Here is a 27,739-nt window from a genome sequence, read left to right on the forward strand (position 1 = left end):
ATTTTTATTATCATTAATGTTACTATCATTATTAGTAGTATAATTCATTTTGATTGAAATCTGTATCAGTGCCACCTTTAGTGTTGTTTTCTGTGTGGATATTGCGGGAAAAATATGAGGGTTGGTTCAGATAGTAAGAACCTCCTGCATATGTGGGTTCCAGTTATGTTCAGATCGGCTGGGTCTGGTCGTTAAAATAAACATTCTGATTAATAGCAGGTGGATTGTGGATGGGTGAAATAGGGTAAATCCTGATGTGACCCATGACCAGTTCATCATAGTTTATAATAATGCAGCACAGTAAGGATCCAGATGTTTCATAGAGGAGGAGTGGAGGTGGAGTTCATATAAACACATATAAACCACAGAGTACAGTAACATAAGCCTTTGTGATCAAAGAAGGTTTTTATGTCACGACAACACTCAAGTCCATACACACACCATTCTCACTCATCCCCATGAGCTCTCCCTCTCTCTGTGCTGCAAGTCTGCCTTTATATGTTATTATGGTTTTTATAATCTGCTATTCAATCCCCACTTAAATAACAATGCTCCAAAGTACAAGCGCACCTGGCTTTTTATTTATTTATTTATTTTTTTTTTTAAACCTGTCCTGCCCTGCAGCCTGGTATAGAGTATAATGACCTGGATACCATATTGTGCCAGACAGATTTTACTTTAACAAGACAGTATTAATATACTCCTTTGTCTGTTTTATTATTTATTTAATTATGTATTGATTTGTTACCGGGCCAGACAGGGGGGCAGACACCGGGATGGGGGGGCACAAACAGACAGCACAGAGAAAGGACAACACCTGTAAGAGAAGGGGGAAAGGGGGATGGAAGGTGGGGACAACAGGGAAAAGCTGTGGGAAACACCAATTGCAGAAAGCAACGAAACCTGCAATAGAACAGAGAGGGGGGCTTGGGGAGGAGAAAAACAACAACAACAAACAAACACAAACAAAAACAAACAATAAAAATAATAATAATAGTAAAAGACAACCAGCCGAACAGCAGCAATAAACAGCTGACATAGTAAGACAACTAAGAGAAAAATGAAAATAAGAAACAGTCACACACACTAAATAAGCAACACAGCACAGCTACAAGAGCTGGAATAATAATTAATTTAACTAAAAGTAAACTGAAAGAAAAGCATCAGGAATAATTCTACCAGGGACAACCTAAATTTGTTTGTGTCTATGTGTGAGACTGATTGTGTCTGTGTGCGTGTGGGTGAATGTGTCTTTATGTGTGTGTGTACATGTGTGTGCGCATAAGCCTGTTAAAGAATGTAGTTGTTAGTGAGAGTGGGACGCCACGACTGTAACAGGCAGGCAAGAACCCCAGTAGCCAATAGGGGTGGTAGAAAGAAAAAGAATAAATCAATCAAAAAAAAAACAAAGACTCCCAGATGCACCGCGATGCAAACGCGGAAGACCCCGACCCAAATGCCAGTTGACAACGTAATGCCGACGGAACGCAAGAAGCGTAACCCGCGGAAGAGCAGCGCCCGGACCGACCGCGGCGCGCACACAACATAGACCAGTGCTCCCCCCCCACCCAGCACCCCACTGCCACGAAGCGAACAACCAAAATGCCCAAATGCCACGCAATCATCAACACCAATGCACAAGTGACGAGCCCAACGCGCACGGCGACATCCCCCATGCCCATCACGCCCCCCGGCCGCCGTGCAACACCAGCCAAACCAGCAACGAGGCAAAATCAACTAGCTCAGCTGCATGCCACCAACAACCCACCCACCCGTCAAGGGCCGAGAACTCCAGGCACAAACCCAGAACAAACCGGAGCACAGCCCTGCCCCGCACCCACACTGCACATCCCGAAAACTAACTATATACCTCAGTATCCAGAGGGGTCCAACAACTGGCCGACAGAGAAATGGGGAAGCATTGATCCGAGGCCAACGAAGCAAAACAGGGACGCAAACTGGTCCCTCCAAGCCAACGAGGAAATGCCTCCCCTGGACTCCAATGCACAAACTAAACGCCCAGCAGCCATTCAGAGACCCTGCCCAGGGAAAAAGCACAATGCATCAAGATGCATCGACAATCGCCCCACAATCCCACCGCAGCCCTCCAAACCGCATTCGGATCAACCCGCGCAGAGACCCCCACCCCCAGAAGCCAGGACACCCTGCAACCCCCCAAAGCGCAAAGGACCCCAGACCGCATGTCCCGGGGGAAGCCGTATCCCGCCCAAGGAAGAACAGCAGAGAGCCGCCATACTCAACGCCATCTTGATAGGTCTATGTTAATAGAAAAAGTATTATGCTAACGCCTATAAAGTCACATTAAAATTACCACCTGTTTGAATGTAGCCAAAATAGGGATATGACTTTATATATAGTCCAGTGTTTCCCATTTTCCCAGTCCAGTGCGGCCTGCCACAGTTTCATAATGAAGCATAAACATTCACAAAACTTAAAACATAAAATGTTCTCTAACATTGTTTTACGCCATTGCTTTAGCAAAGGATCTGTTAAATGAACTAATATCTGGCTTTGTGCCCTCTTCAAATCACGAAAGACTGCAATTTAATTAAATAAGTATAATAATAAGGCCTATAAATAAGATATTAAAGGGACTATATGTAAATTTTTCAATGAAATTAATCCAATTTTCATTGCCTTATTGTCAATGGGCTCAAAACTCACTTGTTTTCTCCATTGCTTGCATCAGCCACTATTCTGCTTTTAATGTGGGGACGCCAGGTCGGAACAACCGAGCAGTCGCTAATGTTATCCGGTGCAAAGTTATATGCACATTACTTCACCAACTAACGCCACCCATATTACCATCCTGTGGACCACTGTTGATTTAGCCAGCAAGAAATTCATTCAGCTCATTTTCAGGTTCATAATCTTATTTAGGGGTTGTACCAGAACAGGTTTACATAGGTTAATTTTCAAAATACACCATATTTTTGTCATACTGCACATTGCTGCAGCTCCTCTTTTCACCTTGTGTGTTGAAGGCTTTGTTTTAGCTATGGATTGATACATCTTGTCTCTACATGATCTTTGTTGGCAGTTGCACATGCCAATTACTAGTTAAAGGTTCAGTGTGTACGTTTTAGTGACATCTAGTGGTGAGGGTTGCGAATTGCACCCCCCCTCCCCTATCCAAGAGAGTTGTATAGCTACGGTGCAAAGATGTCATCTATGAGATAGTAGAGAGTTGCCAGTCAAGAAATTAGGTTTCTGTAGATAGATACTGTATATTAAGGAATTATATTTACTTAATTATTCAGAAAAACCATATATTTTTTAATATTATTATTACTTGTTCATTAATCAACAACAGCCACATCAAGAAATGAAGTGCTCTCATACTCCTGTAATACAGTATTTTACAACTTGGGAGGGTTGGCTCATCTGGACTAACATACCAAAGTAACATCTCAGAAACTATCACATCTAGTGCATCAAGTTTGACCACTGACAGATAACAGGACAATGTAAGCCTCACTGTTTCTGCACCACAGTCCATTATAAACCACATAATACATGAAGTTTACAAAGGCATTGGCTGGTGAGAATCAAGGCTCCTCTCACTTTGCTTAATTAGATAAGCATGCAAATCTTACTAAAATGTCTTTTTGAATTTTTTAAAATACAACAGAAACACAAAGTAATACTGACAGCCATAATTTCAGCTTGTGGTAAAACGGTGCTACGTTTTTAATGGGCATTTAGCGTGTGAAAGTAAAAGTTATACATTTATGTGCAAAAGTTTAGCTGGCTGAAGCTATCATTTTATTGCCAATTAGTGATCAGCTGATTGTCTCACAAACATAACCGACAAAGCCAAAACAGAGCGCAGAGTTTAGCTGGCTGATGCTTCTATGCTCTAAGCTAATGTTACGGTTTTATTGCGAATTAATCAGCTGATTGTCTTGCTAATGTAACTGGCAAAGCCAACCCACAGGCTGGAGAATAACTAGGCGACATGAAATTAATGCAACTACATATTTCACACCACTAACAGGGGAAACAACTCACGGCTCTCTGTGATTATGGCCAGCTTCAAGCTAAAGCTATCAAACAACAGCTTTCATTTGCATCGCTAAAGTCTGACAGACTTAAGTTAATTACCTGTCCAGCAGAAAACAGACAACTTCAGCACCGCATTGAAAACATCTGTCCCACATTATAGCCTTCCATCTGGGAAAATCCACAACATCAGATATTTATAGTAGTGTTAATGATAACAATCGTAATGTTAATGATTATAATAACAATAATAATAATAGGACTAGTAACAATAGTTGTTGCAGCAGAGGGTGCCGAGCAGGAACACGGGGGCAGCAGGTGACCCGCAACCACAGATCCAGACTCCACAGCTCCAGAGCCAGAAACACCTGCAGGAAGTGATAGGAGGAGAGAGGAGAGAGACGAGAAAGCACAAGACTACCAGAAAGGGGAGAAGTTGTGTTAGTAACATGCAATAATGGGATGAGGTTGCATACAGAGGGAGAGAAAGTAGAGGAGAGAGGAGCTCATTGCATCATGGGAAGTCCCCCGGCAGTCTAGGCCTATAGCAGCATAGTGAGCATGCTTAGCGAGCATTATCGTGCATTTTGCTGTTATCCCTGTGACATCACAGGGATGAAAGGGAAAGGGCTGGACCACAGACGAGCTGTTTTGTTTATGCCAATGCTTAAGACACCAAATTAAAAACCTTTTTTTGAGAACTGTCAAGGGTGCATGTGGAGTGGACTTAATTGTTGTTACCACTTCCCTGAGCATGTCAACAAGGCTGAAACTGTCCAGCAGGGCTTCACAGTGTATGCTGGGTGTGTCTTCAGCTGTTATGGCCTTGTGGAGTTGACAGATGTTGGTTGTTTTGTTTTTCAATAAAACAAATAAAACATACACAGTGGTGTTCTTAGAGAGCCAAGTGAACAATACAAGAAACATTTATGTTCAGCCCATATGATAATACCAGGTCCAAAGAGTGACCTACATTATGAGTTGGTTCATTAACATGCTGTTTAAAATCCATACACTCTAATACATTAAAAGTCCTTCACTTTATTAACTCTCCTGTTATCAACATGTATATTATAATCACCAATTAAAATTGAACGTATTATTATTAATCATATTTAACGTGAATGCATGTGAGAAATTCACAGAATTCAGCAAAAAAGAGAGTTTTGCAGTCTGTAGATGGTTAGTCTCAACAATGGCAGGTAACAGCTCAAGGTTACTTTATTATTCTCAAAATACACTCCAAGGTCAGCGTCTCTATACTTTAGAGGTTCAGTGAGTACTGCAGCTTTTCCCCCACCTTTCCTACCTTCTCTACAGGAATGGAAGAACACATAAATTGTGAGATAGGCTTCTGTAAGTGTTGCTGGTGCATCCTCACCCAACCAGGTTTCAGTAAGAAATAGGCAGTCTAGCTCATTGTCAGCAATAAGGTCTTCAGGGCATTATATTTATACATAAAAACAATTTAATTCAATTCAATTTTATTTATATAGCGCCAAATAACAACAACAGTTATCTCAGAGCGCTTTTCATAAAAGAACAGGTCTAGACCGTACTCTATGATGTTATTTACAGAAACCCAACAATTCCAAACACAAAACACAACCACAGGTCTGTTTTTCACAAGAGGCAGATGCACATTTGGTCTAGTGGAAATTACCTTTATACTACAGGATTGTTATTATAAGGCCACAGCAGCCACCCGTGGGACCTGAAGTGATTTGGATGAAAGGCCCCCAGGGGCAATGACATGATGTCACACAGGTTTGAAGAGGCACGTGCTGAGTAATGACAGCAACACTGAGAGGATGTAGGACTGCAGTAACAGATCAAGAAGAACTCATGGGCCATGAATAATACCTTTGCCTTTTTGTCTCTCACTCTCCTCTCTGTCCTCCTTTCCCCTCATTTAAATCCTCCCTCCTACGCCTCTCCTACATACAGTATGGGTTACTGTATCCTGGTGGCTCATGGCCTTGGTCGGTTGTGTTCGGTGGTGGGCCGTTGGGGCACCACAGTTCTCAGTGTCTCGATGCTACTTCTGTTCCTGCTCTTCTCCTGGAAGACCGTCCAGCAGAACCACGTCTGGCTCTCCAGGGAGGCCCTCTTCCGGTAAGGAGATACTGTGTGTATGTGTGCGAGAGTGAGAGAACTTCCTTAACATATGCTAAGGCCTGTTTTCACAGGTGAAAAATAGTAATTTAGAAAAAAAATTATCCTGCCAAAACTTTTTTACCCACCTCTTTCACAGATGAAAAAAACAGATTATCATGGCATTGCTCTATCTACCCTTTTTAAAGCTATTATAGAATGGAATAAGCTCCCTGTCAGAGTTACAGGTGCTCATATGATCATGTAATGTTGTCATGGACGGATTATGAGACAAAGGGCTCCTAGGCATTTATGTTTTAAAGCCCCACCACCATCCCCACCTAGCAGCAAGCCATGTATCGGCTAAAAAACAAGGCTGTAAAGAGAATAGCTGTCTCCTGAATGCTTTACTTTTGTTCTATTGTCATATTGGTTCCAGGATAAGCCTATATGTTGGTGTTCGCATGTTTCCATCTCTCAGAGTAGCAACAGCATGTTGTCACACAAAACTCAAATTTCACTCTGAGCTGATAAGACACTTAGAAACACGAGGACATTCCTCTGGACGGGATTTAAATGACAGGAAGAGCAGCCAGTTCACAGAAAAACAAGAGGTCATTGTGGCTGTAATTATTACTGGGGTGGGCGTGAAAAATTACCCAAAAAGGCGCTCTGGACAGGTTAAGGTCACTGACTAGCACAAGTAATGTGTACCCCCCCTGCCCCACACACACACATATATCCAGTCCCAGTGGGGCTGCAGGCCATCATCACAGTTATTTTGCTCAGATGTCTGTAACCCATTTCTTTCTACAGCCCGACCTCATGCCTCCTCCTCTCCCCGCTCTTCCTCCTTGTTTCAGCTCTGGTATCCAGACTCTGCCTCACAATGCTAAAGTCCACTACAACTACGCCAACTTCCTGAAAGACAGCGGCCGGCACCAGGAGGCCATTCACCACTACACCACTGCCCTCAGGTCTGACTCTGAGCCAAAGCTCTCAAAGCTCTCTTATACTGTACTAATCCCCCTCCATTTAAGTCAAAGCTGTTTCCTGTTGCTAATAGAACTGTTTCATTGAAGTTCCTGTTCAAATTCTAAACATCAGCTTGTTAAATGACAAAGACACAAAGTTTCCCTCTCGTTGTGATGCCACTGTGGTTTAGTCCTGTGGCTCTTTTTGTTCACATTTTACAAAAAACCTGAGCTTCAATTCATGTTGAAAATGCTACAAAACCTTGCCTTGAGACATTACTCCTTGAGTCAATTAATGTACACTCCACTCCTCTCCACTGTGCTGCTGATCAGCCAAAGAGTGGCTAGTCAGGCTACAGTAGGGCTGGACAATAAAACAATATCAATAATTATCGAATTTTTTTTTTCAATAACAATATTATAAATGTTCAATAAATATTCAATAAATGTTTGATTTTATTCACTTTTTTATACACGAATTAGGACTTAATTTTTTAATAAGATGTGTAAGACATGTCCCCCCCCACATTTCAAAATCGATGTTTTGTCCCCTTCACTTTTTTCAGGCGATTTCGGAGTTGGCTCATAGCAGGTGCAGTTTGAGTGACAATCAATCACACTCTGTATCAGGCATGATTAAATAGTTGAAACGCGGACAAAAAACATGTAGCCTAACGTTAGGCCTCTAGAAAAAGTCCGACACCACACAAAGGTGGTGCTGAAAACTCAAGGGAGAAAAAAAGAGTTCACTCGAGGCTGGTGCAGCGGGTTGATATTACAGACTTTTCTTTTGTGCTGCTGTTACTTGCCTGAAGACAGTAGTGAGGACGCATGCAGCAGGAGTAACGCAAATTTGCAAAATGAATAAATAAAATAAACAAAGTCATTGGCACATTTTCATGATCCTTTTTTAAAACTGTACTTTTACTCTTTACTCTAGGATTTTCTTTAGGCCAGTAATCAATTTTTAATTGCGCTACATTTTCTTTGATACCTTCATAATTTAACCAGTCTGTAATATGCATCCGGCCATTTGTTTTAGCGCTGTCTGACGGTGAGTCCGTAAACAGAATGTTGCAGGTGAAACTAATCTTGGCTTTCACTCAGCAGCTTCCCGCTGTTATTAACTCACCAAACAGTCGTTTTTGAGATGCAGAGAGAGAGAGAGAAAATATGGTGGATAAAACAGTCCTGTTGGGCTTTATGCATGACGCGCAGCTTCCTCTGTATGTAGGTTTACCTGCTTCAACAATGAGCTGCTGCATGTTACTGCCACAATAAAAGCTAAATTAATCAACAAGCACAGCAAATTGCATTTCCAGAAATAACCATGTTGCTCAGCTGTTTCTAACCTGATGAACAGCAGATTAAATATTTTATTAAATATATTATACTTTTACTTGATATTTGTATTTTCTTTTACTTGATTGAATTTTTATGGGAGTAATTGTACTTTTTCTTGAGTAGTGATTTTGAGTAGCTACCCAACACTGGCCAGCAGCACCACTACTAGCTCTGATATGGTGAACATGCAACAGACAGCAGAGATGAGGGCAATAGCAGAACTTTAGGAGAGTAAGAGAGGAGTTTCTAGTTTTGAAAATGTATTTTAAAGGCTCCTTTAGTTATGTACTGAACTTGCATAAAATTCTCAAGAATGCAGGAATAAAGGTCTCTGAAGACCCAGAGGCCCCAACAAATGCTTTGTCTGGAGAGTGGGCTGACCAGGGACAAACTCCTGGGCCATTTGTTTGCGCCTGTCCTTGACCTTAAAACCCTGTGTCCTGAGGTGTGTATGTGTCTCTGCTATGTGTCCATAAACAATTTAAAAGTAGTCAAAATTATCACACAGAGACGAGCATCCTGCAGTATTTTAAGAGGAAGAGGTCAGAGGTCACAGGAGTAGGAGTAGAAAAAACAAAGGAGGATGAGCTTGTAAGTTGTATGGATAGCTACTAGACATACTGTATATTCTAATATTCACATAGTAAAAGATTTTGTTAGGCCATTGGCATGTCTTCAGAGTTTGCATTGAAGACAGTTCTGTGTTCACAAACATTTGTTACAGGGAGAGTCAGGGCCAAGTGAGACACAGGAAATATCACAGACAGCTCACAAGTGTAACTTTAGGATAACTAAATACATTTGTACTGTGGCTAGCTACATTAACTAGCAGCTGTTCCATGGTTTTTATGGTATGTAGTCGGTTTTGTTCAAGTTATATTAAACTGTACCAGAGTTTTCATAATCTCCCCTCTCCATTCTATTCTCCATCTTCTGTCACTGCAAATACCCTCTTTGAGCCACACTAATAAATACATTCTGTTTTCAAAAGTCATTAGAAATGAAAAAAAATATCGGGGGGGAATGCACGCGAACCCCACCAGCCCTTCTGCATCCCCCCCAGGTTCAAAGTCGCTCCTATGCCCCTGGTTTAAAGCACAATTAACCATCAGGTTTCTTTAACTTTAACTCAGGAGCAAAAATCAGCCTTTAAACCAGAAAGAAATAACGGTTTGATACTTATCGTGATAATTATCGATATCGAAAAATATGACACTTTTTATCGTGATAACATTTTTGGCCATATCGTCCAGCCCTAGGCTACAGCTGAATGCCCAGCAAAAACCCTAAAATGTTTGGCTAAAAATAAAAATGATTGCATGTAATGTGAGCAGTCAAACAGCTACCAAGGCCCCGAAGAATTGTGCTGAAGGTATAGAAAATAATGCAGTAAGTGGCTTGTTTTTCCATAACTTCTGTCTGAATTGTATCGACATGAATCTGTGCAATATCTGTGGAGCTGTATGAGCCATCAGTTTAATGTAGTACTGCAGAAATGATTGGTTATGGTGGTCATAAATCACTGTTTCAAGTTTCCATATTGCTGGAAGGTTTTGATGACCTTCTTTTGCATACTACACAAGGTCTCAAAACATGACTCAATCTTTACCAAAATGTTATCTTTTATTAAGCTCATTGGACTCCAGAATATGCACACACATTTGCATAACAAGTGCCTATGTCACCATTAATTGGTTATTATTTGCATAAATCACAGTATGTCAAAAGACATTTGCTAGAACCTTCCTTTGCACCATATATTATGTATTATGAAGTGTATTTGATTACAACTTGATTACGACTACTTACTATCCCTTTAAATCACATATATTGTGACATAGCTTTATACACATTTCTTGATTAAGCAGACAATTTAAAGCAAATGTGTTGCGACGTAGAATTTCCATGCAGAAATTTGCACACAGTCTGTGTAAGTTTAAAATAGCATAAGGGCTTTTTTGTAATACATTGTCATACAGTATTGTGACATTGGAACCTAAATGCAAGGGTTGTTATAGGGATTTTATGCAAATACATTTGTCACACAAAACTTTTGTTACTAAAATCTGCATGAGCTCTTGTTGTCTTTTCATTTTTGAAAATGCATAATTACTGCCACAATGAAAAGGTGTAAGGAAAACTTCACTGACAATTTTTAGTGTATTCCTAAACACAACACTGCCGTAATGATAATGAAACTGAATGTAAAATGACATTTTTATGACAAAATTTTTCATGGCCATTTTTATACTGTTGCCAGATTTCCAAAAAGAAGCTTGGTGTAATCCTGTCATGAAATCAGGGCACAATTCAAATTCAACTGCAAAGGTCCAAATTGCAGTAATTTTTTTAGATTAAGAGTTTGTAAGTGAAAAGTCTATTTCACATTCAATTTTATTATCTCATCACCCAACACAAGAAAGTACATAACATTCCCTGGTGCAAAAACACAATGTGCAACAAATATGTGGGTTAATTTTTCATTTAAACAACAATATTGTTGCCTAAATTGTTTCTTAATTGATTAAAGTGCAATTAATTTATTTCAGAATAATGCATTTTAATTGGAGCAAGTTCATGCATGTTATGGCCTGGTTTCAGCTGCAAGCTTGTGCTCTATTCATCTATCATACACACAGGCTGCCTCGATGAGGAGAGTGTCCATTAATTGTTCCTGTCACTGCAGAGGCTTCCTGAGGAACCTCAGAGATGTGGTTCAACCTCTCCTCTCTCATGTGTTCGCCTCCATCCTTCTGTCCTTTTTTCAGATTAGTCCATCTGTAATCTGGCAGCTATTTATCTGTGACAATGAGTAGAATTTTATACCTCTCTTGTTGATGGTTGTACCCGAGAGGACCACTGCATACTGTATCAACCACACAGCAACTTGTACCCTGAAAAACTGCTGAGACACCATATAAAAATGCAACACATTCAATAAGACCACTCCAAACCATAAGCTGGATTCAAACCCTGGCTGCGGAAAATCACTTGGATTGGCGTGTCGACTTGAGAAACAGTCAAACACAGACACAGGCACTTACTAGATCCGGGTCCCTCTCTACCTAAAAGCGCGTGCCTCCCCTCCTAACACAGGAACAGACCCCCTGCCGGCTATCTTCACTGCCAGGAACACTAAAAGTAGCGAATAGCACCCTCCCACCACAGCCACAGACTAAAGTAGTTTAGTCTCTCTATCAGCCAAATTGGGCCGTTCAAAACACTCCCTTTATCACTGCATGATCCTCCCCACCCCCTAACACAGGTGATGGTAATCAGTCTTCATTACAATATGATGTGCTTACAAGTTTAATGGAACTCTGTCCACCAACTGTCTGTCATTTAAACTTGACAACTATCATGCTACATGATTGCAACCTGTCTGAAATTGACTTGAGGTGGTCACGTAGATCTTTTTTCTCTTCTTCTCCACCTCTCCTTTTCATTCTCTGCATCTTCCTGTAGCAGCAGAGTTGTGTGCTGCGAGCATGTGGGGGACGCACGGTACAATGGCTCTCTGCTAATCCAGCCTACCAACCCCGAGCAGAGAGCCCCAATAGCTTTCATCCAGCGCCAAACCACATCCCAGCTCATAATTAACCTCAAACCCACCCGACCTCTCAAACTTACTTTAATTAACAGGGCAATTTTTGATTCCCAAAGTCAGACATAATCCATCAACTAGAAGTAGAGAAATCTGACTAAATCCTAAAGGTATTGATTTATTAATGGCATCCTTTGACTGATTTCCAGGTCATAGGCTGCTGTATAGAGAAGCGAGGAGACAAGGACACATAATGAGCACTTGAAAGAAGTCAATAAGTTAATTCTTTAAATCTCCTCCAGAAGTGTATATGACATAGGGATGTAAGCAGATGCTGTTACATCTGTTTCCTTAGGTTAGGTTAGGTTTCCTTAGTTTTCCTAATTTTGGTGATTTTTAGCCACGCTAGCAGCAAGGCTCTAAGGACAGGGAAGCTGTAACTGACCTCGTTGGTGAGTACAGAAACTCAATTAGAACTTTTAGCATTTGTGTTGATTTGAATTGGTACAGCTAGTTGAAACTAGCTTAGAATTTAATTAAAGCTGTGGACAATAGACTTGAATGTTGGGAGGCATTAACCCTGCATGAGCTGTTTCTCTGCACTTAAGAGCTTGTCACTACAGCATCAGGCCCCATTCGAACAAAGACAAAGGAAGTCTCTGTGCAGGAGTCCAGAAGCTACATCCTCTTCCACCCATTGTAGCAGTGTGCCTTACTTCCATCACTGTCAGGACATCTGATTGGATAAGGCAGGGTACATGTGCATATGTGCATATCAAGATGCTGATCAGACAGCATGGGTATTGCACAGGTGTGCCTTAAGTGTGAAGTTTCACTGTATTGATTGTGAACTGTGGAATGATGGTCCATCATTCCACAGGTCATTCATCATTCCAGATGCTTAAGGCTGCCACTGGTGTTATGAGACGGCTCTCACTCTGTTGATCAGTGCTGGCTTCTCTCAGGTTTTTCAACGACTGCATCTTTTTCTGCACAAGGCAATGCCAACCCATTAAAAAGGGGGTAACAAAGTTACCATAGGAACAGGGAAGAGCATTACCCACTGTGTCTTGAGGCTTGAGTCACCATAATGGGCACTAACTATAAAAGTGTATTTTAATCACACAGAGGTCTTGCAGTGATGGAGAGCAACAGTAAATGTCAGCAGAGAGCCTGTTGGACGCAGATTCCCCACACTTGCTGCTGAGTTATCATCACCAATTGCTCTTAAGACAATCCTTATCACTGTCACAAGGCACTTTGTCCAAACAAGATCATGTTATGCTATGCTCCCCTCTGGAAGTGTGCAGCCATTAGTGGTTCCTAATATGAACATAGTTTGACTGTAATGCTTGTTACAGACGACTTTCAACACCACTCCAAGCGAATGTTGCATGTGTAAATAAGCTATTGTTTGTTCACCATATCAACTTAAAAAGTGTGTGTATGTATGTATATTTCAATGTTGTGTTCACTACTTGGGAAAAAAGTCAGTTATTACAGGTTTACTTAAGTCAAACATTTGCAGTTATTCTGCAGACTGTATACTATCAATTGAATTGGACTCTTGTTCTGTCTCCTTATTTTCTCTCCTCCTCTTTCCAACCTCCCCTCTCCTGTTTTTTTTGTGTCCATTTCTTCCCTCTCAGGTTATACCCCCGCCATGCCAGCGCCATGAACAACCTCGGCACTCTAACTCGCAACCCAGAGGAGGCTGAGCGCTACTACAGGAGAGCACTGGACACAAACCCTCAGCATAACCGAGCTCTGTTTAACCTTGGAAACCTCCTCAAGTAAGACACACTCACACTTAAAAGCTATTGGAGAACAGCTGTACGGTGATAGCACCCACTTTTGATCACACGATACTGCTTTACCGTCACTTTGTGAAATGTGACAGAAACAAAAGACACTATCCACATCTGGAGACTTTGCAGAAATCATGTTAACATCTTTCTAGTGGAAAGAAAGTATTTTTTTCAGCTCTCCAAAGAGCTCCCAAAAGTGGCCCTAACAGCTGGTGACATTCTTAATGTTCTTACAACAACTTCTTAAGTATATTTTCTCCCCCTCAGCTCCCAAGAATGATCACAACAACAGAAACAACATCTTTAATTGTTAAGCTGTTCAATTGTATCAGTGCATCTGTCCCCATACTGTTATTATGGAAAAAAACAAGAGCACTTATGGACCAGATATAGAGGACATCCTTCGTAGAATTGCCCATCCTGAATTGTCATGATGACAAGAGCCTAGCGTTAGCTACTGGTGCTGCTCCTAGGTATAACATTTAGTAGCACTGTGTCCAAAGATGGTTACAAAATGCGACGGTTGCAGCCTGTGGTGGTGATGATGATGATGAGGAGGAGGAGGAGGAGGAGGAGGAGGAGGAGGAGGAGGAGGAGGAGGAGGAGGAGGAGGAGGAGATTGCTATATTGGAACGTAGGAAAAAACCTGTATATGTCAGTGTCTCCCTAGAAATATCAGACCTGGGTTGGAAAGTCAACTCTCTGCCTAGTACATTTTTGTTGTGGATTGCTTTCAGGTCACCCACATAGTTTTCAATCAACAAACCATTGTTAAACTCATTGACCATGATTCATTGCACTACTGATGCAGAACCTTGGAGTCATGGTCTGTCAATGTGGACACAAACAGAACTAAGAGAAATGTTAAAACATAGCTGGATGGAAATGAATGGTCAGAGGCTGTCAGGCCTAAAAAATAATGCCACACCACACTTGTGATGACACCGCCACTTTAAACAGCTGTTTATACAACTGGGGAGTCTTTTGTTTGGTCGGTCAAACAGCATAGACTGACCTGAGCTCTGCTGGCACTAATAGAAAATTACATCAATATTTGCAGTTGAAACGAAGTCCATTATTATGGCTCAGACCACCTCTGTGTTATCAGTGGAGCTGTGAGAACAAACACACCATCGATCCACTGCTGCAAGCCCACAACAGCACTGTGTGTTTGTTTGTCCATGTGTTGATTTGTGTACAATTGCTAATTTTGCTTCTGTTGATGATGTTGATTATGACACCGGTGAAGATGATGATAATGATGACTATAATAATATAACTCCTACTGATGATTATGATGATAATGGTGATGAGAGTATGCTATTATAGCTTCTACTAATCAGGATGATTGTAAGAAATATTGCTGCTATAGTCAGGGGAAAGCTAGTACTGACAATGATTTGTTTTAGGACAACCTGAGACCACGACAGTGAGACTATGATCGAATTTCTGCTAATGATGATAATAAATGAAGGGTGTGATGCTAATGCGTTAGTTCAGGGAGGCAACAAAGTCCAGCTCAGCTCACAGCTGATAACTCTCTTTGCATTCATTTGCAAATTCCATACAAGGCGCCTTATTTAAGCTGCTATAGCCTGCCTGCCCTTGCTGCTTCCTCTGCAAGCAGCTTGTAATCTGCCGCCACCATCCACCACTCCATTGCAGGCCGTATCTGATTAGTCATGTCTTTCTGTGCTTACAGTCTGGCTTAGTGGCCACTCTACCGAAACGGCACTTTTGTCTGTCACAGAAGCTAAAGCTGCAGCCCAGTCCTCGGTTCTTATCCTGCCGACCTATCAGCTGCCTTTAACACAGTCAATCACAGGATCCTGTTATCCGCACTCTCAGCAACAGGCATCTCGAGTAAAGCACTCCTGTGGTTTGAATCCTGCCTCTCGGCGTTCCTACAATGTTTTGGGGCAAGGACAATTATCTTCTTCCCACTCAATCTCCACAGGGGTTCCCCAACTCTCTGTGCTAGGTCCCCTTCTCAATTTACACCACCTCACTGGGGCCAATCATTCGCTCGCACGGCTTCTCTTACCACTGCTACACAGATGATTATGCAACTCTACCTATCCTTCCTGCCAGACGATCCCACCGTCTCAGCGCGGATCACGGACTGTCTCTCGGACATATCTGCATGGATGAAGTCTCGCCATCTTCAACTAAACCTCTCTAAGACTGAACTCTTGGTCATTCCAGCCAAGCAATCTATCCACCACAACATCAAACTACAAATTTGCTCCCCAACCATCACTCCAACCAAGGTGGTAAGAAACTAGGGTGTCATGATTGATGACCAGCTGTCCTTTTCAGACCATGTCGCTGCTGTCTCTTGGTTGTGCCGCTTTGGTCTATACAACATAAGAAAAATCAGGTCCCATCTTACACTGTTAAAAAAAAAAGTGAAAAATAGGAAATATTCCGGTAGCTGGGGCGCCAGAAAAATACCGTTAAATAACAGTAAATAACTAATTAGTAAAAATACGGAAGGCGCCAGAAAAATACCGTTAAATAACAGTAAATAACTAACTCGTAAAAGTACGGTAATATTCCATGATGACAATACAGTACAGTTTCTTTTTACAAAAAATATTTTGGGGCTTTTAATGTTTATTGAAGAACATATACACCTGTAAAAACAATTAAATTACCAATAAATACAGTTGAACACTGCTATAATACAAATCATTTGCGGAAGTTTTATTATATAATTTTACATAAAAATCTTGTAAAAGGTAATCAATGTTTATTCTAAAAAAATGATGACCCGCAAACAAAAGGTCAAAATACTGTTCTTAAACTGGTAATCAGCTTTTAGGATTGTGTCCATTGGAATTTTTGACCATTCTTGTAGAAGCGCATCTGTGAGGTCAGGCACAGAATGCCTGGCTTTGCCTTACGGCTCAGCTCTCTTTTCGTCACAACGGTGCGGTAAAGCGAGTGCAATACCACATGCTCTGATTCTCCGGCCAATCTCCTGCTCCAGTTTCCCCTCACTCGTGATCAAGACCCCGAGGTACTTGAACTCCTTCACTTGGGGTAAGGACTCATTCCCTACCTGGAGTTGGCACTCCACCGGTTTAAAGGTGCTAATCCTCATCCCAACCGCTTCGCGGCTGCGAACCAATCCAGAGCTGAAGGTCACGGACCAATGATGCCATCAGGACCACATCATCCGCAAAAAGCAGTGGCGAGATCCCAAGCCCACCGAACCGCAGCCCCTCCTCGCCACGACTACACCTCGATATCCTGTCCATGAATATCACAAACAGGATTGGTGACAAAGCGCAGCCCTGGTGAAGGCCAACCCTCACCTGGAAAGAGTCCTCGGACACAGCTCTCGCTTTGGATGTACAGGGATTGGATAGCCCTGAGAAGGGCCCCCCTCACCCCATACTCCCACAGCACCTCCCACAGTATCTCCTGGGGGACCCAATCATACGCCTTCTCCAGATCTACAAAGCACATGTAGACTGGATGGGCCCACTCCAGGATCCTTGTGAGAGTTCCATTCCAGCACCTTGGAGTAGAATTTACCGGGGAGGCTGAGAAGTGTGATACCTCTGTAATTGGCACACACTCTCTGGTCCCCCTTTTTGAACAGGGGAACCACCACCCCAGTCTGCCACTCCTTGGGCACTGTACCCGACTTCCACGCAATGTTAAAGAGACGTGTCATCCAAGACAGCCCCTCCACACCCAAAGCTTTTAGCATTTCTGGGCGGATCTCATCAATCCCTGGGGCTTTGCCACTGTGGAGTTGTTTGACTACCTCAGTGACTTCCACCAGGGAAATTGACGAGAAACCCCCATCAGCCTCCAGCTCTGCCTCTACTAGAGAGGGCGTGTCAGTCGGATTTAGGAGTTCCTCAAAGTGTTCCTTCCACCGCCCAATTACCTCCCCAGTTGAGGTCAACAGGGTCCCATCCTTACTGTAAACAGCTTGGACGGTTCCCCGCTTCCCCCTCCTGAGATGGCGGACAGTTCTCCAGAAACACTTTGGTGCCAACCGAAAGTCCTTCTCCATGTCTTCTCCGAACTTCTCCCACACCCGCTGCTTTGCATCTGCCACAGCAGAGGCACAAACACCCACTCGGGTTCAGATCAGGGGGGCCGTTCCTCCCAATCACGCCTTTCCAGGTATCTCCATCATTGCATTGAAGTCTCCCAGCAGAACTATGGAGTCCCCTACTTGAGCCCCATACAGAACTCCATTCAGGAGATTTCCATCCAAGAAGGCCAAATACTCTACACTGCTGTTTGGTGCATATGCACAAACAACAGTCAGAGTTTTCCCCCCCACTACCCGAAGGCGTAGGGAGGCAACCCTCTAGTTCACCGGAGTAAACTCCAACGTAGCGGCGCTCAGCTGGGACTTGTGAGTATCCCCACACCTGCCTGGCGCCTCACACCTTGAGCAACTCCAGAGAAGAATAGTGTCCATCCCCTATGAAGGAGTACGGTTCCAGAACTGTGCGTGGAGGTCAGCCCCACCAGATCTAATTGGTAGTGCTCCATCTCCCGCACAAGGTCCGGCTCCTTCCCCCACAGAGAGGTGACGTTCCACATCCCCAGAGCCAGCCTCTGCCTCCCGGGTCTGGTCCGTCAAGGCACCCGACCCCTGTGGATTGTGGCTGTTTTCAGTTATCAAATGCTTGTAGACATTATAGACTGATTAAAATAACATTTATTCAATGTTTTTATTTCCAAATTCCATATTCCAAATACCCATAATTATAGGAGATATGTATCAATTAACAAGCAAATCTATGTCAAATTACAGAACACATGTTTTTTGTTACGGTTAACTGTTACTAATTGTACCAAGTTTAAGAAATGTTTTTACAGTATTAAACTTAAATTTAACAGTGTCTTAAATAAGACAAATAATATTTGTGAAAATACAATCCTGAATGTATTGGAACAGTTTTTTTATATCAAAAAAAATTATTTAATATTTTCTTTAAAATAACAGAAATGTTATGGTTATTCACAGCTACAGGTTTTTCATGTTATTTTTTTTGTTTTGCAATTTTTTGATATTTTCATGTATTTCAAAAATACAGGAAAAAATCTGTAAAATAAAAAGCAATAAAACTGTAAAATTACAGATTTTTTTAACAGTGTACTCAGTATGTCACCCAGCTTCTGATACAGGCCACGGTTATCTCTCACCTCGACTATTACAATTCTATCTTAGTGGGTCTTCCAGCTTGTGCGGTGAATCCCCTACAAATGATTCAGAACGCAGCAGCACTTCTGGTTTTTGATCAGCCCAAAAGGACTCATGTCACTCCATTACTGTGTGACCGCCACTGGATACCCATGGCCTCCCGAATCAAATTCACCCTTCATACAAAGCAATCTGGTGGAACGAGCTACCACATGCCATCAGACCAGAGATGTCTCTCTAACTTCAAGAAGCTCTTCAAAACTCATCTCTTCCGAGAACACTTTCTCTTATACACCTCTAACCCTTAACCTCTAACATGGACTTCCTGTGCTCTTCTTTTTCTATCCCCTTCAAATTCTCTTATATTGATTGCACTTTTTTGTTAACTCTCCCATTGATGCCATACTGTATGTGCTATTAGCACTTACTAGTGTTTATTGCTTACTAGTATGTATTGTCAGTTGTAGATCTCGTGCTGTATTGATGCTCTGTTGATGGTTGTAAGTTGTTCCTCAAATGTAAGTCGCTTTGGATAAAATCGTCTGCCAAATGAGTAAATGTAATGCAATTTATTAATGCCTGCTCTGTTCTGTACCCTGGGTGGTCTTTACTGCTGCTCTCTGCCTCAAGCTTGCCATGTATACACATGGATGGGTAGGGAGTTGTCTAATGGCTAATGATATTGTTGATGGAAACGATGATGATGATGAACATATGATGACAGGGCTGTTGATGATGATCAGGATGATGATGATGCTGTGTTCCAGGTCCCAGGGGAAGGAGAAAGAGGCTGAGACTTTGCTGAAGGACTCCATACGCTATGGTCCACATTTCGCTGATGCTTATTCTAGTCTGGCATCACTCTATGCTGAGCAGGTGAAACAACGCAAAAAGGACACTCCCTGACTCTCTGTCTTACATTCATACATATAAATTAGTAGCACATTTGACTTATGTGCCTGAAGGCGGGTTGTAACTTATCACTACTTCATAACTGTAGCTGGCTAATCTGTTTGGCAGTTGCACAAACTCCAGCTTCCTGTAACCTTGGTCTAGTTCGTGTCTTGTATTCATTCTATCTTTATTCTCCCACAGAAACGCTTTGCTGAAGCCAATGAAGTGTATCTGAAAGGAATAGAGAACTGTCCAGACAGCTCTGACCTGCATAATAACTACGGAGTGTTTCTGGTGGATACGGGTGAGTTGAACCTAGCAGCTCTCTGGCCCCAGGGCTGGTGGGTAAACTCAGGCTCCCTTTAACACCATAGCCTTATAATGCATAGATATACACAGGTTTACAGTAATATTCAACCACTTCCTACATACCTCATAGTGAATTTTTTTTAAAGGACTGTGCTGTTTTTTAATCCTAATTTAATTTTAACTGCTGATTTGGCCCATTAATAGTAAAGTGCATATTTTGTTAAGCATTGCTGATGTTTTTAAAATGTTCTACCTTTCAGGGAGCCACTGATTTCAGTGAACTTCAGTTCAGTTCAGGATATTATATTATACAAACCAACTTGTTACCAGAGAACTAAAACTGGCTGCAGAGATCTAATCTGTCAGAGCCAACAATTAGTCTGCACGATGTTTTGCCAAAATTAGATTATCAAAAAATTCCTAAAAGAGGTCAACAAAACAGAACTGAACTGAAAATACATTGTTTTGTTGAGGTCAGTTCATCCAATTGATTTCTGACTTCTGACCTCAACAAAGACAAAACTGACATAACTAATGACAGGAGGGGAAGATATATAATGGCAGGTCAAACTATTTAACATACACAAGAGGTGAACAAAACACAATGACTCTCTTAACTACAAATACTCACTACATAGACAATTTACAAACAAAAGGCTCTCTCCCCAAAATCCCCGTGCTGGGGCAGGGTCAGGTCGCCCACTAATCAGAAGGTTGGTAGTTCAATCCCCAGCTCCCACAGTCTGCATGTCGAGGTGTTTTTGAGCTAGATATTGAACCCTAAAGTATTCCAATGATTAGTTCCTTTCTGATGCGCAGTCTGCACCTCTGCCATGAGTTTGTGAATGTGTGTGAACGGGTGAATGTGACATGACACATTCACCCATTCACCAATTCAGTACAGACCCATTGTATCAGTGAGTCTTTTACATTGAGGGGACCGCACCTCACCTCAAAAGAAAGAAAATTATTTCAATGCAGCTTAAAGAGGACATAACCCAACAAGTGCCCTCCTTCTAGAAATGATGCATGTCAAAAAATGATAATAAACCTAAATGCAAAATCAAACTGTGTTGGTTGTTTAATTAAAGTTAAATTGAGGGTAATTAGAATTTACATCACAAGGTGTTTTATTAAATATTTTAGCATAGAGGTCATAGTTGGTGATGGTTTTTACTGTACAAAGAAATTAGAAAAACCTCTAAATATGATGTAGTGCAACATTATCTTTAACTATGACCTTAATAATAAACATATCATAACACACATGTTCTACAATGTCAGCAAAAAGTAAACCTTATAAACCCTGTAAAGTAGAGTTTATGGCAGAATTGAAATTGAATTGCAATAGGTATGGGTGTTCCTAATAAAGTGGCCACAGAGTGGACATGCTTGTTGAAAAGTCTGCTGCTGTTTTTTATCACAATATCCAGTTTTACTTTCCAGCAAGATAGCATGTGATTATAATGCTTTGTGTCCACAGACTCTAAATCTTCCAAAGACAAAGCTACCTAACACACCATCAAGCAACAGCCTGTGCTCCCAAGTATACTTAAGTCAGAAGAGACTAACTGGATTATTTAGTGTACATGTAGGCAACAGGAGCTTTTATGGAGGAAGTCACATGTCTCATCTCCTTGTAGATTAGACAGGATGCAGGTGGTGTCTGTGTTCCAGGTCAGCTCTCTGTTAGGGTTAGAAAGAAGCATTTGAGTGTCAGGTGAACTGTGATATATCAGTGCTGTTGGTCCTAGCAAATATGTTTATTATGACAAGTTGCTCAGTTTGTTAAATGTGACACAAAAAGGCCATTTTATTTTTATTTTTATTTGGGCTTTGGTCGTTCCTCAGTCATGGAAACTGACCTGTTTAGACTAATAGGGCCATATTTTAATTGCTCAATAACAACTAGTGCAACAGTTATCCAACATGTCCTTATAAAGAACCAGAATATCAAGTTATACATGTCTGACGTGTGTGGAATTGTATGTTATTTAATGACGGTAAATACAGTAGATGGCTGTATGTGATGACACTGCACTCTGATGCAGCACTTCTCAAATCAGAGGCAGCAGAGACTTAATGAACTGAAGGAGAAACTTTGCATACAGTAGGCTGTAAATCAGCTATGGACAACCATTTATTCATTTATAGATAAATGCAGCTTGATTTACTGACATTCCTGCTTTAACCACATGAAATGTTATTTTTATAGTTATGCCAATTTAACCACAGGAAAGAACCAAACTGTCAGAGCACTGCTTCTGCTGGTCATTGTGCCGCCATAAATATAGAACCCGTAGAGGCTACTTAGGGTCACTTTTAGTTTTACTCTGACTTTAGATTAATGTACTTTGAATTTGAAATTTGTGGGTTTCAATAGTCTTATATTATAATAAAAGCTTCCATAATAAATGAGCAGTAGATGGTATTCAATTTGGAAATTCTGGTCACGTACATTTAATAGATGGTCTTCCACCATTCCTTGCATCTGCCTCCTGCCTCACTACCTCACCTTTGTTTTTTTCTATACCTATCTCTGTCATCTTTTTTTCCCTGCTGTACATGTTTCTTATCTTTTTCCTGATTTCTCTTCCACTCTTGTCCCATTCCTTGATGCCTTTTCTCCGTCCACCCGCTTCTTTTCCTTCCTCTTTGTCTTTGCTCTCTTCTCTCCTCAAGGAGAAGGTGAGCTGGCAGCTGCTCACTACCAGCAAGCTGTTAGACTCAAACCAGCACACTACGTTGCCATGGTGAACCTGGGCCGCCTGCTCCGATCCTCCAATGAGAACAAAGAAGCCGAGTCTTGGTACAAGAGGTGAGGAAAGGATCCTATTTTAGCAGCAGCTTAAGTCAGGTTTCTACTCAGGGTGACCTGGAGCAAAAATATTTATAAGCCCAGAAGATTGACCTTCTCATCTAACTCCTGGCAAGAAAGCAAAGATGTTTATTTCCTAAAATGTTGGAGTCGGGAAATTTACAGAGTTGTTAATGTTCAAGTACTTTCGAACCCCGCTTTATTTTTTATCTTAGCATCAATTAATTATCTATTGATTAATTTTGAGACAGAGACACAAATAGACTAGTTCTGTATGTAAAATTTACTCATTCACTACTCACTACAAAACATATACTCGGTAGGATTTTGGATAATTATGGCTCGTTATAATTTTTCATCATCACTAATGTTGTGGGATTATTAGCAGAAAGACGTGTACATGCCATGGGCACTATATTTTGTTCCTGAAATTAAATGGCGAAGGGTAAATGTAGTGCACTAAATAGTAAAGAAGGAGAATTTTTTGGACACAGCATAAGTCTTTCTCAATCTGTGTTCTGTACTTCTGTTCTGTTCTGTTGTGAGCCAGGCATCTTGTGACCTTTGACCTTTGCCTACAGGGCGCTGCAGGTGACGAGGAAGGTGGACATTTTGACTCCACTTGGAGCTCTGTACTACAACACAGGACGCTACGAGGAGGCCCTGCAGGTGTACAGAGAGGCAACTTCCCTGCAGCCAGACAGTACCGACATCTGGTTGGCTCTGGTGAATAGACACACACACACACACACACACACACACACACACTCATTGAATGATGGAATGCCAGGACATCTGGGTGTGTGTTTGCTGCCACATCCTGGACAGTCACCAAAACAACATCTGTCTGGCCACACACATTTTGCCAAATCCTGAAAAAACTGTTTCTCTTGTTCCACACACACTGTATATCTGTCCCAGGCTCAGGTTTTAGCCATGGCAGGTCGTCCCAAAGAGGCTGAGAAGATGACCCTTGACATCATATCCAGAGAAGGCAACTGTATCGAATGTTACCGCCTCCTGTCCGCAATCTACAGCAAGCGTGGCAACTACACAGAGGTGTGTGTGTGTGTGTGACAGTAAATGTGTGCGTGTGCGTGCGTCTAATCGCCTTGGTGTCTGTTGCAGTCAGGAATGATCAACTCTCAGCAGGAGATGTTTTTCCCTCCAACAGTTACTGTGGAAACTGATCACCTCTGCTATACATCAGACCAGCTGGCAAGCAGCTGCCACTCATCCTCCCACTCTGTTCTATCACCAGCATCAGCACTTGTGCTTGTCTGTCTTTCACTTTCCCTGCGACCCATTTTCACAGTAAATATGTGAATAAGACTGAGTCAAGAGTGTTCACAAGTCAATACGATAAAATGCCAGCATGCATACTAAAATACCAGTGTAGTATTGGTGAACATTATTGTCACTATTGCCCAGTAATGCTTTCATAGCAGAAATGGAGGAGCTACTGTGCGTACAACTGACCAGAATTTACACAGTATATAAGTGTAGTCCAAGAAATAACAACAAGACCAATGAAAACTACTTCACATTATAACCAAAATCAATCGGGACTGGACCATTTGTTACTAAAATAATGTAAGAATATATTTTCTTGTGTTTGAGCTGTGTCAGTGTGATTGGACTTGCCTAAGTGTACGTGTATGTACAATATGTGACATATGTTGAAAATCTGATGCTACGCAGAGCCGCCTGTCTGTAAGTGTGAGCACATTACACACCCATAAGGGGTGTAATGAAGCAGCATAAAACTGAAATACTCAAGTAAGGTACAAGGGCTTTGAAATTATACTTGAGGGCATTGACTTTGGCAGTGACTGAGTCATGAAGGTGAGTGGGAGGCACACATACAAAGGTGAAATCAATAAATAATTTTTTAACTTTGGACAGTTTCATTCCTAGAGCAGAAATGAAACATCAGTACTTGGTCAGCCAGTGTGTCCCATGCCTCCGTAGCTCCCAACAACACGGAGTTTGGCCTAAATTCCCAGACTCATTCAAAAATTGCCTCGTAATTCTTTAATTATTTTCTGTCAACAGTTACTCTGTCTGTCAGTCAGTCATAAAGCTGACACCAGGGGTGGAAATTAACTTTTTGGTTCACCTGCCAATGGGACTGGTAGATGAAAAACTCCACCGGGCACGTAGCAGACAGCTAGTATAAATAAACGGAAGATTTACGTGAAAATATTTTAAAGGGAGGAAACCGGGAGAGAACGGTAAAATACGTGAGAAGCCCGGGGGAAACGGGATGGTCGACAGGTATGCACATTACGGTGGTAGCTAGCTAGCTAAATGCTAAAAACACTCTGGGTAGTCCAAGCACGACTTGACGGCTCCCAACTCCAATCCCCCAAACTCCCACCCCCCTACAAATCTACGCCAATCGAACACAAGAAACCTGAAATGAACATAGCAGCAACCAATGAACGCCCCTAATCCGAACGATCCCTGGTTACAGCGAGAACCAATTTCAGTGCGACACACAACAAAAAACATAGCAATATCGTACGGAATACGTTTACCTGCCAATGTGGCAAGTAGTCTTCCAACATTTAGCCGCCAAACGGAAAATCTACCCGCATTTGGTGCTTGGCGGGTGTTAATTGCCAGCCCTGGCTGAGACTGCTCTTAAGGTGTGTTCACACTGAAAGCGAAGTTAATATTCGCCTCGCTTTACTCGCGCGAGTTTGACCACTGGACATTTTGGGTGTTCACACACAACGCGAAAATTAAATAAACACAACCTGCGAATACAGCTATATGAACCCAAAGTAAACTTTTGCTGTGATTTACAATAAACGGATCAAACTGTTGCCGAAATAACTACAATATGATGCCGATTTGTAAGACATATCAATTCATGCTTTCTCAGGTCTGTCAGCAAGACAGCAGGACAACAACTTTTAAAATGTTTGTACAACAACAAGTACAACGATAGCTGGAATAAAGTGACAGACACACATTTTCTGAACTCACCAGGTAGTTCCAACTTCCTCGCTGTTGTCGCCACTACACTTGCTTTCTTTTCTCCAAGTAATGTCCAGCTTTGTCCAGTTTTTATATAAATATGAAGTAGCAGTCCAGCAGAACTCTGGTGCCATCCGACGCTAACAACAACAGTGGAACCGGATGTTCACGGAAGCTAGCTGCGGAGAAGTGCGTGTGAAGATAAATCAAGTTGTAATCCCAAAAACTAAAGTAAAAAGCTAATTTAAAAGCAGTTAACTCTGAGCTCCTCCCGCGGGTAAACGGCGTAGTTGTCAGAGCAGAATCCAGACCGACTACGGGTGTTTATTTCTCCAAAAACTGCAGCACTGCTCCCCGTACACTACCCCGTTCTTTAGCAGCTCTCCGTTGGCCAGCGGATTGTCATTACACCGCTCGCCAGGTCCTCTCCAAACAACGCTCCGAAGCCACCAGTGACATTTGGACAATCTTTTGCAACATCGCACCAAGCGAATTTCTCGCCCATGTTGAAAAATTTTAACTTGCGCGAACCAGTGAATGTCGCGACAAACACCTCTTTCATGCCTCCCAGAGCGAATTCGCAGGAATTTGCGTCTTTGCATTGACTTTGTATGTAATCAAGCCACCCAAAACGCTGGATTCGCTTTCAGTGTGAACACACCTTTACTCAGCACAGAGAGACAGGAATACATTATCGTGCTCTTCATCTCCGTACTCTGTCTGTCTGGCTAGCTCTTCTTTAATTCAGTTTAGACTTATCATATCATCTGCTTTTTCTCCTTCCTCCATCCCTCTCTCCTTCAGACGTCTTCATGGTTTGTGTAGCAGATAGTGAAGGGGGCTTTTAGTGATGTCTGGTCTAAACCAGCAGTGAATCTTAACCCGTCATGCCAGGAAGTACACTCAAACAGCAAGTTTCTTTTTCTGTGTATACTAATTTCTGTGTGTTAGCCTGTACTTAGTGTGTGTGTCTGTGCCAGGCTCTGGATGCTCTGGACAGGGCCCTGCAGCAGAACCCCAGTGATCTAACAGTGAGAGCAGAGCTGTATTTCTCCAAAGGAAACCAGCTCAGAGAGATGAACCAGCTGGACCGAGCCTTTGAGGTACTTCTCTCTTCTTCTCCTCCTTCTCCCCCCCTCCCTCTCTCTCTCTGCATGCTGGCGGTTTGGTGGTGGAGAGCGGGTGAGTGTGGCTGAGAGTTGCGTGATTTTAAACTTTTGTATTTTTCTCGTCCTGTATTCACTGTATGAGTGTTTTGTAGCTGTTGTGCTTAGTGTTAGTGTAGCTTGGTGTGTGTTTGCTTTGTGTTTGGTGGGCGGCAGACCGTGTTTCATGGCGCAGATGGTGTCCTCTGAGATGCCGTTCCTGTCTCTGAGGCATGGAGTATGGGTCCAGCTCAACCCATCTGTTCCCGATACAGACTTTATTATTCCCATCATGAAGGGCAATTTATTTGAGAAGCTTGCACACACACACGCGTGTGCACACAAAAAAAATCTGTTGTATCTAATGCATGTAAATATTGTGCTAGTACTAGTATTGAAGTACAAGAAGCAAGACAGTTGCATGCCTTTATAGTCACATTATATATATATAAAGCTTTTGATGATAAAGATGTGGTGACAACAACTTCGCTGGGGGGGCCCTATTTGATTTTTTTGTCATTGAGCCCAAAATTCCTGGAGGAACTGGAGCGAGAGCTGCAGTGCTTCAGGAAGCTAGGGAGTGGCTTTAGGACTGTGGGTTTGGACTATAAGAGCAATAAAC

At 42.0% G+C, this 27,739-nt stretch overlaps 1 protein-coding gene across 1 annotated transcript; it reads left to right on the top strand.

Moving 5' to 3' along the window:
- Nucleotides 1-5,944: 5,944 nt before the first annotated feature.
- LOC123967187 (protein O-mannosyl-transferase TMTC1-like) lies at nt 5,945-27,075 on the top strand (the record flags this gene model as incomplete). The annotated part of the gene is made up of 9 exons (XM_046043221.1): nt 5,945-6,138; nt 6,981-7,094; nt 13,629-13,772; nt 19,734-19,842; nt 20,062-20,164; nt 22,852-22,987; nt 23,569-23,713; nt 23,909-24,046; nt 26,953-27,075. Coding segments are annotated over exons 1-9 (1,179 nt in total), but the record flags the coding sequence as incomplete, so codon positions are not given.
- Between the last annotated feature and the right edge of the window lie 664 nt (nt 27,076-27,739).

Source organism: Micropterus dolomieu, unplaced genomic scaffold (assembly GCF_021292245.1).
Source record: "Micropterus dolomieu isolate WLL.071019.BEF.003 ecotype Adirondacks unplaced genomic scaffold, ASM2129224v1 scaffold_116, whole genome shotgun sequence".
Lineage (NCBI taxonomy): Eukaryota > Metazoa > Chordata > Actinopteri > Centrarchiformes > Centrarchidae > Micropterus > Micropterus dolomieu.